The sequence below is a fragment of the Pangasianodon hypophthalmus genome, chromosome 14, assembly GCF_027358585.1.
Source record: "Pangasianodon hypophthalmus isolate fPanHyp1 chromosome 14, fPanHyp1.pri, whole genome shotgun sequence".
NCBI lineage: Eukaryota > Metazoa > Chordata > Actinopteri > Siluriformes > Pangasiidae > Pangasianodon > Pangasianodon hypophthalmus.
The window spans coordinates 11,363,725-11,377,574 of NC_069723.1; the positions used below are offsets into that span (position 1 = coordinate 11,363,725).

The following is a 13,850-nucleotide window of genomic DNA, read 5'->3' on the forward strand; positions in this document are numbered from 1 at the left end:
TTAAGAGCCCCCCAGATGCTGCTTTGTTCTTGGAAGATGGACAATCACATCTCAAACTCTTAGCACACAGCGTACTTGTGAGCCTCCTAGCAAATCTTTCATCCTTACAGAAAGATGATGTATTTTATTCTGCCTGGAGGCATCTCTGCTCAAACAAAAGTAAGACATTTTAAAAAGCATCACTGGCCAAACAATAGTGAGTGATTCAAGGTGGCTCCAGAAGCTTACCCAGAGAGGTAACAAAATGTTCATGGGCACTCAAGGTTTTCATGCAACGCTTGTTTTTGTAGTCCCAGATCCTCAAAGTCTTGTCATCAGCACAGCTCACAATGAACTTTCCACCAGGGTGGAAGAGCACCCCACGCACCCAGTTATCATGGCCAACCTGCACAAGACAACAAAATATCACGAATAGCATCAACACCAAGCCCTTGTTCATAATAGGTGCTTAGAAACAAGCATGGATTTGAGCACGTGGAATGCTGTATGAAAGAATCTGCTTTTGATTCATTAAACCGTTATAAAACATCAAAATAAGTTGTGATGAGTCCAACTGATGAATCAGCTTCAGCTGTGTGGAAGCAAGCTCCTGCCCACTGGTCCTATATACATATGGCACTCCCAAATTTAACCTCATACTGTTGGGGTCATAAGTGTACATACACCTTGCTGAATCTGCAAAATGTTAATAATTTAAGAAAAAAATAAGAGGGATCATAAAAAATGCATTTTGTTTTTTATTTAGTACTGCCACACTACATTAAGAGCCGGGGGATGTAAACTTTTGAACAGGATGATAGGTGTAAATTGTTATTTTGTTTAAAAGGTCTTATTTTTTTCATTTAGTACTGCCCTTCAGAAACAACATTAGGTATGTACATGTTTCCCAGAAGACAAAATAATAATTTGATACTGCAGAATGACCACACAGGCACTGCTACTTGATCAGGCAGTCACAGGTACTTTGCAACTACGAGTTGCAAACAACTGGGCCATGTCCCAAACTGCATAATACCATTCTAAACAGTGTATCACTTAAACCACTGGAATCTTTACTGTTAAGATATACTACTTAATGTGCATTGTGCAGCTGTGAGAGTCATCTGCATGGTGGACATCAGAGCAGCACAACCCAGGTTATAAAAGGTTAGTGTGCAATAGCATTTTTATACCAAAGATGGCAAAAGTACAAATTCTGTAGATTTAAAGCTATAAATTTAGGTAAGCCAAGTTTTCATCCTGAACAAATAAACAAATCCTTATTACATAAGAGCAAATGCGGAAAGGAATTTGTTCAAAACAAAATGAATAAAACAGTGCCTCAAAAAATGTATGATATTCAAGCATTAAGACTCCACATCTAGGACAGAGCTTTGTGATACCTCTTGTACCTAGAAGGTACCTTGTACCTATTACGCGATTAAAGGACTAATGAGCTGATCCACACCTGTGCATTGATTTACAGTTACTCATTCACACTAAACCCCAGCTGTATTACCTCTCTATTTACTATACATGCTATAACTGTCAATATTTAGATTTTGATTATATAACTGCAAATCAATTATTTATCAGGTACAGGTTCAGCGAAGATGAAACTAATACATAGCAAAACTGACAGTACAGTTTTGCATATGCTCATTTTTGACAAACAGTGAACATAAAGTTCAGACAATGTTCATGCCACTAGTTCACTCACCAGTGTCATAAGGCACATGCCAGTGCTGACATCCCACATTTTGATAGTTTTGTCTCTGGAGCCAGACAGAAGGAAAGGTCCAGGTTTCCCACTCTTCTTAGTCTGGAAAGCAAACAAAAGAGATGAGCCCCCACCAAAGTGACAGAGCTGATACTGTGTGTGTGTGTGTGTGGGGCTCTTTATAATAATGGTCCCTATAGGAAAGGCTGAGTAGAATTTAATGCTGTGTACAGGCAGATTTTGCCTCCACTTATCCACACAGCGAGACAGACTGCATTAAGCAAAGAGCAAAGGACTACAATTAGAATTATTACACAGCCTGACTCTTGAACAGGAGTGTGTTCATTCACCTATCCAATTAACCCCTTGTGCTTGGTGAAGGGCTCTTGAATGCAGTAATTCTTTAAAAAGAAAAAAAAAAAAAAAACTAATTAGCTAAGTAGCTGGGTGTGAAAGCAGCAATGACTCCTGTTATTCTAAAGACATTTTATAGCTGCACAATATGTAGGATGTGTTTGTTAATGGCTCTTCTTGTTGGGTCTACTTGTTAATTTTTGATGATACTTTTCCTAATGTTACCCACAACATCCTTAAAAAAAATAAATAAATAAATTCTCCCTAAATAGCCAATGTTAATGCCAGTCTAACTACTAAACATTCATTAAACCCTTTTCTAAATTAAGAACTGTGTGGTTTACTGTGCCTGTTAAATATTTAGTAGTGATTCTGAAGCAGTCTAATCTAGGAATCTTTTATCACAATATTAAATATTTCTTTTTTGCATTTCTTTCACATGAAGTTATATACGCATAACGTGTGTGTGTGTATGTATATATATATATATATATACACACACACACATACACATACACACATACACACACACACACGTTATGTGTATGTGTATATATATATATATATATATATATATATATATACATACACACACACACACACACACACAGTCAGGTCCATAAATATTGGGACAGTGACACAGTTTTGGTAATTTTGCCTCTGTACACCACCGCAGTGGATTTGAAATGAAGCAGTCAAGATGTGACTGAAGCATAGACTTTCAGCTTTAATTCAAGGGGTTTAACAAAAATATTAACCGTTTAGGAATTACAGCCATTTTTTACAGAGTTCCTCCATTTTCACAGGCTCAAAAGTAATGGGACAAACTAATATCATCATAAATATTAGGTTTATTTTTATTACTTGGAGGTAAATCCTTCAGTCAATGACTACCTGAAGTCTGGACCCCATGGACATCACCAAATGCTGAGTTTCCTCCCTTGAGATGATTTGCCAGGCCTTTACTGCAGCCATCTTCAGTTGCTGCTTGTTTGTGGGTCATTCTGCCTTCAGATTTGTCTTCAGTAAGTGAAAAGCAGCTCAGTTGGGTTGAGGTCAGGTGACTGACTCGGCCATTTAAGAACATTTAATTTCCAAGCTCTTGGGCTGCTTTCACAGTATGTTTTGGGTTGTTATCCATCTGTACTGTGAAGCGCTGTCCTATCAGTTTTGCAGCATTTGACTGAATCTGAGCAGAAAGTGTAGCTCTGTACACTTCAGAATTCATCCTGCTACTTCTATCAACAGTCACATTATCAATAAACCCCAGTGACCCAGTTCCATTGGCAGCCAAACATGCCCATGCCATAACACTGCCTCCACATGTTTGACGGATGATGTGGTATGCTTTGGATCATGAGCCCTTCCTTTCCTTCTCCATACTTTTCTCTTCCCATCATTCTGGTACAAGTTAATCTTGCATCAGAACTGGTCAGGCTTTTTTTAGAGGTTTTTTAGCAAAGTCTAATCTGGTCTTTGTGTTCTTGAGTGTTACCAGCGGTTTGCATCTTGAGGTAAACCGTCTGTACTTACATTCATGAAGGTGGCTCTTGATTGTAGACTTTGACAATGATAGGCCTACCTCCTCCAGAGTGTTCCTGACTTGGCTAGATGTTGTGAAGGGATTGTTCTTCAATAAGAAAAGAATTCTGCAATCATCCACTTTAGTTGTTTTCTGTGGTCTCCCAGGCCTTTTGGTGTTGCTGAGCTCGCCAGTGCATTCATTCTTTTTAAGAATGTACCAAATTGTTGATTTGGCCCTCCTAAAGTTTCTGCTATCTCTCTGATAGGTCTGTTTTGGTTTTTCAGCCTAATGATGGCCTCCTTCACTTGCATCAACACCTCTTTGGACGGCATATTGAGAGTTCCCATGAACAGCTACCAAATGCAAATTCAACACTTGGAATCAGCTCCAGACCTTTTATCTCCTTAATTTATCATGATATAAGGAGGAAACAGGCCACAGCTGGCCATGAAACTGCTTATCAGTCAATTGTCCCATTACTTTTGAGCCTGTGAAAATGGAGGAACTCTGTAAAAAATGGCTGTAATTCCTAAACGGTTAATGCAATATTTTTGTTAAACCCCTTGAATTAAAGCTGAAAGTCTATGCTTCAGTCACATCTTGACTGCTTCATTTCAAATCCACTGCGGTGGTGTACAGAGGCAAAATTACCAAAACTGTGTCACTGTCCCAATATTTATGGACCTGACTGTATAGACTGTATATATAAAACACAAACCCGCATACACACACACATACACAGAGCTGAAAACAGAGAAAGACAATCAAGTTAAAATGCCTACTCTAAAGGAAAAAGATGAACATGTTTACACAAGCATGTGTATTATGTAAAGAAACCATTACAGTAACACTGGGCTGCATTATTATCAGCTCTGATAGTGTAACTGATGTCAAGAAATCCCACAACTATTCTAGTTGAACAGGTTTGGCAGGGCCAAAAACTCTTTGAAAGTTTTTATTTTAGCTGGAGGGAAGGATAGGAAGTTCCCTTTTTGCGATTACAACTGAAAGTCATTGTACTAAAGCTGCCTTAAGGAAACACATGCTGTGTGGGCAAATGTTGCATCTGATAAATTGGAAATTGGATATGGTTGATCATGAGACTGGTTAGAATCAAACTCGTTTAATCACATTCCTCAGGCAATCAAGTGTTAATCTTTCCAATTCCATTTCACAGTCTAATTCTTTTTTATGGTGTGGCAGTTTTTAAGGCGATCTTCACTCTCAGTGCAAAAAAAAAAAAAAAAAGCCTGCCATAGTAGTCTATTTCAGCAGAAGCATGGTTAAAAGCACTGTTTTGGTTTTAATCAGCCACTGGACTTCATGCCGCCTCATTAAGCAACCACAGATCTTCCAGTGCTTGTGTAGCTGTTCTCACCTCAGAGCCAGTGGCCTCCAATATAGTGGGACTGGCACTTTCAGGAGCCCATGAGATACACTCCACTACGTGCTCGTGTTCCCTCAGTTCGGCCTTGCACTCCTTCGTAGCCACCACCCACACACGCACCGTTTGGTCATTAGAGCAACTGGCAATCAGGGAGCCGTCTTGGTTGGGCCGTACCATACGCACCCACTCTCTGTGGCCAGTAAACGTCTTCACACAGTATCTATAGGGCAGGTGGAAAATTTTCATCCACAGCCATAAGATATTTAGGGGAAAGAAACAGTTTTACAGTTCTAAATTAAAACAGTATCTCAGCTATGCATTCTGAAGAGAAATGTGTGCTCTGATAGCTGCAGAACTCATAGAGCACTAAAGAAATAAAAGCATGATATAGTCATTTTAAACAGCTACAGTTACTAACAATACTTACCCAGTGGCCACTTCCCACATTTTAATGGTTTTATCCCTAGAAGCAGATACTATATGATCTCCATTGGGCATTATAGCTACAGATGAAACATTATGGTCATGCCCTAAAATAAAACAGACAAAGGGGTTATGAGATGAATTTCTATAATTTATAAACACACAATCACATCAGACCTCTGTATTAAGATACTGAATATTGTGTTCTTTGTGCAGTTAAATCTTCAGCAGTAATTCTACCCACATTTTTACCATGCAAATTGGATTGTTCCAGCAGAACTTAATAATGGCTTTTTAATTGCCACCATGACAAAATGTTAAAACACATTAGGCAATACCATAAAAGGAAAGCGACAGCCAATTTGCCTTGGGTGGCTTTGTCCTCAAAAGAATATCAAAAGGAATAAAAGGTAACTGCATCATTTAAAGCTACTAAACACATGCTGAAAATAAGTAGCTGAGAAAAAGAGGGTTAAATATGGAGAAAGCCCCACAGAACATTATCTTGTCCTAGGAAGGATAATTAAACTGCCGTGCAAATCTCCTAATCTCCTACCTGGAGGAGGGGGTGGCGAGAGAGATAGAGAGAGTGAGAGTCATTTTGCACCCAGCCAGGAGAGGGAGAGACAGATTGAGTGGAGGGGGAAGTGGGCGGGGTTCCTACAATGCTTTCTTCAATCGGCACGGTTTGCAAGTCTGAGGGCAATGTGCCAGTTTAACTGACAGTGTGTAAATTACAAGGCCGCAGATTTGAACATAAAAGCTGTTGCTATTTGGATTAGTACCACTGAGGATTTACAAATTTTGACAGGGATTTAAAAAAAAAAAAAAAAAAAAAAAAAAAGCTGGTTTAATTTTCACTCTATGCTACTCATTTGCTCTTCATCCACCACAAGTGACAAACAAAATTCTGGTGTGATCCAGCATGCAGCTAGATGAAATGAATGCAATTTTCATCCATTTCTGTTGTCTTCACCTGTCTGTGTAGCCTGCGGGCTCATATTACCAGATATGCGACGGTAATTTACCAAGCAATTGGAATATGAAAGAGGGTAGTGTTTAAGGTCTAAGCGAGCAAGGACAGCACACTTCACGTTCATGGAGGGAAAAAAAAGGGACTATAATGTTTCAGACTGGGACTGAAGACCTGAAAGGACTGATTTTCAAGCCTGAATTAACTATACTTCAGTAAGCAGTAATACCCTGTAGATAAACTGAACTGTAATGTTACAGGAAAAAAAAAGCAATTCAGTGTAATATGGAGTGGCTCATATTATACTGAATTCTTCACTTACAAACTTAAGAACAAATGATGGTGCTAATGAGAATCATGTAACACCTTCCCCTCAATACCCCATTCCCCTATGGAACACGACTTTCAGTCCAAGCAGCATGTTCATAACCTACATGTGAAAATGTTCAGATTCAGCTATTCCATACTTCTGCTTAAGAGCACTTTGCTCACCATGCATGGTCCTGATGCACTCAAAGCCTTGGAAGTCCCAGAGTTTAATAGTCATGTCTGCTGAGCAGGAAGCCAGCAGCTTTCCAGTCTGGTCAAAGGAGATGTCCTGCACAGAGTCTGTATGGCCTTTCAGGGTACGTTCAAAGTCTCCAGTCTCATAATCCCATACCTGGGGAAAAAGAATGACATGATTTCAGTTTCGCTGGTGTACTGAGTGCTCAGCTTTGAATAAAAATGACAGACGCCCACCACCTGGTTATCTGCCTGTCTTCCTTTGCGTCTACCTAAACTGCACTCACTAGTGAGACAAAGCAAGCATGCAAACAAAGCCTGCTGTGACCACATGTACAGCAGACAATCTTAAATCCTTGGATTTAAAAGAGTGTTTAAATGATGCAGGCAAGGTTATGACCAAGAATGGTGAGTCTTTTTACAAAAAACAAAAAAAAGTGAGCAGAAGGGACATAGTCTGCTTGGGTATGTGACCAAAGCTGCGCTGTGGCGGAAGATGAATTGGTTGAAAGGCAAGCACAATCTCTAAAAGAGAACAGCACCAGTAGTTTTTAACTGAATTGTATAAATCAGTCATAAAACAGCTCCTTCCACTCTTTAAAATAGCAAAATAATAAGCAGCTACAATTATGTAACAGTGTGTTTGGAGTCAGTGCTGGAGCTGTAAGCAGAGCTACAGAGTTCTGCTGTTGATGCCAAGCTGGTGGAAGTGGGGCACATATTTTACCATAGATCTCACCATTGCCAGGGAAACACTGCCAGACTCACTTGTATTTTAGACAGAGAAAATAGGCATTCAAGATGCTTGAGTGTCACAGGAGGAGTCTGAGAACAAAATTCTCAATCACATCTAACACTCTCAGGAATGGCAAGACACTGAACTGACATCAATGGAGCCTAAATAAGACGGGCTGTAAATGACCAGCTTGAACGTCGAGAGCAAAACTCTAGATGCGAAATAATTCTCCAAGAACAACCACTGCTTTCTGTGTACTGCAAATTGTATTCATTTTAATTCATTTAAGCCTTGTGTCAAAAAGAAATGAGAGAGAACCAAAACTGTGCAGTTATTAAACAGTCAACAAAGACAGCCCACCTTTATTGTAGCATCCTCTGAGGCAGACACCATGACGCTGAAGACCGGGTGGAAGATGACCTTGGTGACAGGACTCCTGTGGCCACTGAGGGCATATCTCTCAGGGGGGCGGGGGATCCATTCTTTGGGGTCTCGTTTCTGTCCTATAGGTCCTCCTAAAGTGATCTCCTCTTTTGCTTCATTCAACTTTGATTCTAACTCCATCACCTTAAGGGAATCCATATAATAAGGAAAATGGAAGGAAATTAGTGATCTTAAGGGTCTTAAAACTATACTTTGTGCTTTTGTCCTGAGTGATGGTTGAATATTACCATTTACAATTTACATTATAGCATATGCTTCTTTGCTTTATACAGGATATGTACAGACCTTCTTCTGTAATCTGATGACTGAAGTCCATTTCTTTTCCAAAAGGCCAGCATACTTCTTATCCAATTCTTCATTCTAATGAGAAAAAGAAGCAAGAAACATGAGACCCAAACAGAGTAATGTATTTTGCAAATCATTATTGCAATCATATGAGGAAAAACAGCCTCTGGATACACACTAATCGTAACTATACACCCATCACCCCCAGGCAACTGTCAATTCCTCTAAATCCCTTCACATGAGTTAATCTCCTATGGACCAAGACAGCTCACTGAGATTACAGTTATAGCGTGTACCGTGAACATGAATTCATGATCCCTGGTATCACGTCTGACTTGATGATTTCATCAAGCTGACAGAGTAAAAGTATTTTTAAATTCTTAAACTGAGACATAAGGAGGGGGAATCTCTGTCATTGCCAAGCAGCGGTGGATTTTTTATTTTATTTTTTTTTTAAACAAACTGAACTTGTAAAACTAGTTCTAATGGGGAAAATGTTTTAATCTTACTCAAGTAAATATGTAAAGACAGATGTACTTTTACTATTACACTTATCTAGGTTTTTCTGCAGTTGAATATCAAATGAGATTAAGAATAAAAATTTCAATAACTGCATTAATCACCCATTGAATGTAAAGTTTTAAACACAGTATAAACTGTGTTAGGTACTGACTTGCAGTATGAAAAGAAACATGATTTATTTATATTCCCCTTAATACATGTCTGTGTGTGTCCTTGCACATGAATGGCTGTAATCTGAGCTGGTGGCTACAAGGAGGCTCTGTTTGTGAAGAGAAGAGTGCATATTAATGTCTCGCTTTGTGAGGAGTAATGTGTATTATGGTGTGATTCTAGCCACTGATACAGTAGAACATTAGTATCTATGTTTGCCTTTTCATGTGCAAGAACAAGGCTTTCATTTCTGATGAACAAAGCAAGCACACATGGCAGAGAAAGATGTACATAAGGGCACACACACACACAATATATATATATTATAATATACTAACTACTACTGCTAAAAAACTAATATGTTATATATATATGAAATACTTTATATCTCATTATATCTCTTATACTGCAACAAATTTTTGCTCAATAACATTAATCATAGGGTTTTTATATTCAATAAATTTTGGTTTCTATTTTCCAGTCTAACCTACACCAACATAGCCAACGGATGCAGCCTGATCACGCAGCACCAGGAGGCCTAAGCGCGAATGTGAACCGTCATCTGCTCATATTAGCACCAAATGGAAGCATATTTTGCATTTTGGGCTTAACTGCACTCGACTTAAGACATTCAAACCTTTGTTTGGAACAGAGGATACTGTTCCAAACAAAAGGTTTGGGTATCTTGAATCAAGCGTAGTTAAGCCAATATGCTAAATATGCTGCCATTCGCTGCTAACAAAGTCTGAAAACACTACTAATGTGCTCCACCTTTTGGGAAAAAAAAAATTCCACCCAGATAAATATACAGAGCAGGGGAGGACAAATCACTAGCCCAGGCACCCAGGATGAGCAGATTACATGTCTAGGCTGTTTTTTTTATTGCTGCTACAGCAATGACCAGTGTTGTTTTTAATTATACTGCCCAACAACCTACTGACCCTTGCAAAACAAACTTTCAGTTGGGATGTACGTTTAAATGTAATGCGCTTCACGACAGTGAGCACACTTCTATGCTGTAACTATAACACACATTTTTGAACCCCACCATTTGACACGTTACACATATCGGTAAAAACATGATCAGGCTGACAACAGAATGATTCATAGTAGGTGGATTAATCAGCGTGCATGGATGACATTAAGTCAGGAACCCTCAGGTATGTGGAAACACTGACGATACTGAGCAAAGTAAAGTGAGGTGCAAAGATGTCATGTAACTCCTGCTTACTACACGCAATCACCCAGCACTCAAACATCAAGAGAAAATAAACACACTCATCAGACTTGCGAGGTCAGGGCCCCACAGCTCTCAGCTGACACGTTGGCCAACGACTTGCTGACTTGTTACTGGTGCAGACACAATGTGCTAATATCTGAAACTTTTTAGAACAAAATAAGAACTAATGTTATATAAAAGTGTCCAAATGAGAGTCCATGAGGAAGGAGTGTTCCAGAAATGTGCTGCATCTAATCAGTCATCTGCCTGGATCTTCTACTACATGGTATGGCTAAATATGAGCCTCAGCACCTACGCCAGTCTGAAAATGTCTTTTACTTAGATCTGATTTCCTCCCCGACCCCCACCTCCCAGTCTCTTAGGGACCAATGTGTTTCACTTATTCCAGACTCCAGAAATAGTGTATCTCTGCATTTGGCACATCTGAATTAATTAAGCAAGGTTTATGTGAAATTAAGCAACATTGTTTGGTCCTTGGTTCTAAGAAGGAGGAATTGAAAGGGTATTCCCCCCTCACTCACCATGTCTAATTCCGCCTCCTTCTTGAAAACTGAATATGCCTCTTCATAGCCATTGGAACGAAGGTAATCAGCTATCGCTCTATTTCTGAAAAAAACAAAGAGAAGAATAATTAGTTCTTAGTGACTGGCAGGCTGATTCTATTTAAGACTGTCTGGCATTATAAAAAAATTCCTTAGTAGGGGGTTTTGGTTTTTACCCCCCACTGACAACAAAGAACAGAGAACAATAATGTCTGAGGGGAACATTCAAAGCTATAATTTATACATTTATATTTCTGTGGTTAAAAAGAGGAAAACTGCATGACAGCATCTATTTGACAAGACGTAACATTTATAACAAGATTTGGGGTATGTAATCAAAGAAAATTTTTTGTGGACTGGTAAAAACATCAGAATGAACCACCTAGAGAGGGGAAACTCAAATAAGTCAGTGCAGACTGAACATCTGTGTAAAAGGTCTCTGAGAATATCGTAAGGAATCTGACTTTAATGGCAAAAATGTTGTTGATTAAAGGTTATTTGCAACAAGATTCCCCACCTCACTGATCAAACCCAAAAATGGAAAAATCGGTTTTAAATTCAGTATTTAACCCCATAGGCTCCAATGGCACACTTTTTTTAAAATCCGATGCTGAATATCAGTCATTTTGCAAAGTCCATGAAAACAAATGAGCCCTAGCCTTAAGATTGAAATTATGTAGAAATCATTCCTGCTTTTGTATGCTAGTTACAAATTTTTTTTCTGATAATATAATTATTGTAGCTGTTTATACTGTGCTACTTTGCTATGAAAGCAGTTATCTGTATCTTCCTACCAGTCATATTATTACAGCAAGTCATACAGACATTCTTGTGTGTTAGAGCCAAATATGCAAGACTATCATGCTGGATATCAAATTTGCAGTTGTAGTTTTATGGACTGCATAATAAACCTCACTTTTTATTGGACAATATTAAATATGTTATATAGTAGGCTGTGAAAGATTTACTTCACAGTGTAATCAAATGAAATATATGCTTTTTCTTGTAAATCATTTTGTCCATACATAACATACATGAATATAACACGTTTGTTCTTTTTATACAGTAACAGGGAGTGAAAACACCAAAAAAACAAAAGGGAGGTTATCGCCCAAATATCCTGTCTAGGCAAGTCTGTGCAATGTAAATGATAAAACTGATCTCAGAGATAGTGAAAACAAAGCAGGCGGAGAAACATATGTGCTGTAGGACCCCTTCCTGGTATTGTGTTATCAGATGAGATGCACATAAGAGGGAACACAGAGCCCAACATAGAACTGCAGCTTCAGCACAACAATCATATCATTTTTACTGATCTCGATTTTTTTTTTAAACTCCAAATTTGCATTTGGTACTACAGTGGTGTCCTAAAAAACACACAACCCAATGCCACCTCCACAATTGAAAAGAGGAAAGAAAGAAGAAAGAGAAAACAACAGCATCCATGCAAGAGGTACATCTCTAGAAAAGCCACAGGAATAAGGTGTCAGAGTTCAGGGCTGTTTGGCATCACGTATTGATTCCTGGGTAGAGCTGTTCAGTGTGCTTCATTGTAAGCAGCAGCTCACTGCTGCTGCCTCTAACAACAAGACCATGAGGTAAAGTCAAGGTCAACTTGAGGTTATCTCTCATGTGACAGTCTATAGGAATACAACAGACACTGCTGGAGGGCATCATACATGAATGTGTGTGTTGACTTCACGACAAAGTACACATTTCAGACCATGATGCCTTAAATAAATAAATACATAAATAAATTTAAATGAAACTTCTTAAGAAATAACAATACCACCAACCGTACAGAATTATATTTAGGCCTATTAATACCCCTCGATAAGATTTACCAAAATCCCAGGCTGACTGAATACAGGCTAATACAGGCTGGCCTACTTAAAGAGCACAGAGAGATACCAATAGTGACCATAACTCCAAATGATCATCTGCCTTTTAGCAGAGGTGTTACAAGGAGGACTGCAGCTTATTTTTCATTTGGTACGTTCACGCCTTTCTCTTATTACACTGGGTGTTTCTGCTGAAATGCATTTGTAATACTGCCACTTTTTGCTGCAAATGACTTTACAGTGATTATCAACACTGGCCTTTCTAAAACTGTATCATAACTTCCATATAAAAAAGCCATCTCCTGTCTTATGAATGAGCTCATCCCCACAACAATCTTGACATAAGGTGATCAGATCTGGGTGACAGCAATTGGACACCTTGTTACCTTCACTGTTCTGTGATTTTAAGATATGCCATAAAGTCACATTTCAAAACAGATTCAATATATCAACTTATATATACATATATATATTTTTTTATATACAAAAATAAATGGTGTATTTTTGCACCACAAGAGGTACAGGCAGGTACAAGACAAAGGGAGCTCACAAGCTCAAATCCCTATGTTGGCAGAGCTGTGTGTGGCTGGGAGTCCAAGAGAGCAAAACTAGCCGTGCTCTACGGATAGGAAGGATGGCATATTCTCTCTCCTATCAAACAAAGCGACACTAGCCAATCATGGGCGTCTGTGAGCTCGTGTATGCAGAAGAGGACAGTTGGCCCTTTCCTCTTGGTGTGTTATGCTGCTCTGTGATGCAGCATGAGCAGAAGTTTGAAACAATGCATTGAGTGGCTTCACGTGTCTTAGAGGAAGCATGTGCTAGCTTTCACCCTCCCCAACAGGGCAGAGCGAGCTAGTGGGTGATAATTTGGGTGACAAATTGTGAGAAAATTGTGTAAAAATCCAAAAAGCAGATACAAAAAGCAAAACATTTCCACAAACAAGTGAAAAGTACAAGTAGCAGTAGAAGCATGATTTTAAAGAAACAGACAATATAATTAAATGGACTACTCAACTATTAGCTTAGTAGAATTGCAAAAAAAAACAAAAAAAAAAAAAACAATAAAAATAAGCATCTGTGAATGGTGTGGTATGAAATGAAATAGAAAAACTGGAAAACAAAAGAAAAACCGAGTGGTGAAAGCGCTGGCCAGTAAGCGTGGAAACCACAGAGGAGGTAGAAAAGTTTGGAGAAGATCTGATGTACACGAAGGGGAAGAGAC

The 13,850-nt window shown here is 38.8% G+C and overlaps 1 protein-coding gene across 2 annotated transcripts in view; it reads right to left on the minus strand.

Moving 5' to 3' along the window:
* pafah1b1a (platelet-activating factor acetylhydrolase 1b, regulatory subunit 1a) overlaps positions 1–13,850 on the minus strand; it is a 29,036-nt gene that overhangs the window by 3,663 nt on the left and 11,523 nt on the right. For both annotated transcript variants that reach the window (XM_026924338.3, XM_026924340.3), the window contains exons 3-10: positions 10,764–10,848; positions 8,331–8,405; positions 7,962–8,168; positions 6,854–7,022; positions 5,393–5,495; positions 4,957–5,185; positions 1,700–1,801; positions 229–385 (exon numbers count right to left, since the gene is read on the minus strand). In XM_026924338.3, the coding sequence (XP_026780139.2) occupies positions 229–385; positions 1,700–1,801; positions 4,957–5,185; positions 5,393–5,495; positions 6,854–7,022; positions 7,962–8,168; positions 8,331–8,405; positions 10,764–10,848 (1,127 nt within the window). The remainder of the gene's footprint in view (positions 1–228; positions 386–1,699; positions 1,802–4,956; positions 5,186–5,392; positions 5,496–6,853; positions 7,023–7,961; positions 8,169–8,330; positions 8,406–10,763; positions 10,849–13,850) is intronic.